General features: G+C 28.9%; 1 protein-coding gene across 1 annotated transcript; it reads left to right on the top strand.

The window, feature by feature from the left end:
- The first annotated feature begins 284 nt into the window (after positions 1 to 284).
- On the top strand, positions 285 to 449 carry Chro.60065 (hypothetical protein). The annotated part of the gene is made up of 1 exon (XM_659794.1): positions 285 to 449. The coding sequence occupies one exon, from the start codon at positions 285 to 287 to the stop codon at positions 447 to 449; it is 165 nt and encodes a 54-aa protein (XP_664886.1).
- The last annotated feature ends 414 nt before the right edge of the window (positions 450 to 863 follow it).

Below are 863 nucleotides of genomic sequence, written 5' to 3' on the forward strand. Positions count from 1 at the left end.
CCGGGCTGCAGGAATTCGATTCAAATTTAATTATTGAAATTCTTTGTGTTGATTTTCCATTATAAAATATTGGAAATATTGATTGTCGTATTTGGATGGATTATATGATTATTTCCACCATTTTATAGTAATATTAATTAATATATATATACATTGTTATGTATTTTAGAAATTAAAATAGGTATTAACGAAATGCTTTAAGAATTATTCTTTTAAATTTTGTACTTTTTTATTTTAATTAATAATATAATTAATTCATAGAAGAAAAAAAAACTTGATCAAAAATGGATTTTCTGGAATGCTTAAATATTTTTTATCTTTTAATATTATATATAATTCAAGGTCTTCCTATGGGCATTANTTATTCCATTCCATTTCTTTTACAAGGTAGAATATCATTATCAGAACAGAGTATGTTTGGAATGGCTGTACTTCCTTTTCTCACTTAAATTACTTTGGGCTCCTTTGGTAGATTTCAGTTTATTATAGAAAAGATGGGTATAAGAAAAACCTTGATTATTTCCAACTCAACCTTTTTATGAAGAATCTTTGATGATTTCTTGGCTTATTATTAGCCCCCTTTTTTTACCTCTTGGCTTCTTCTGAAAGAACTTCGTTCATTCCTCTACTTCCCTTCAAATATTTTACCCCTNGCGTTCCCTTTATTTACCATTATATTTTTTTCACACCATTCATCTCTTTTTTAAGGCTATCCCCAACTATCATTTCCCACTTTATTCTGCTTGCTACATGCACACTTTATCTTTTCCTCTCCAACCATACACTGACTCTATCTGACCTACACTTNACCACTATATATTGAATACATGAGCTTGCTGTGGTCTNCCTTTTCTTACCCTCTT

The sequence above is a fragment of the Cryptosporidium hominis genome (genome assembly GCF_000006425.1).
Source record: "Cryptosporidium hominis TU502 chromosome 6 CHRO016029, whole genome shotgun sequence".
NCBI lineage: Eukaryota > Apicomplexa > Conoidasida > Eucoccidiorida > Cryptosporidiidae > Cryptosporidium > Cryptosporidium hominis.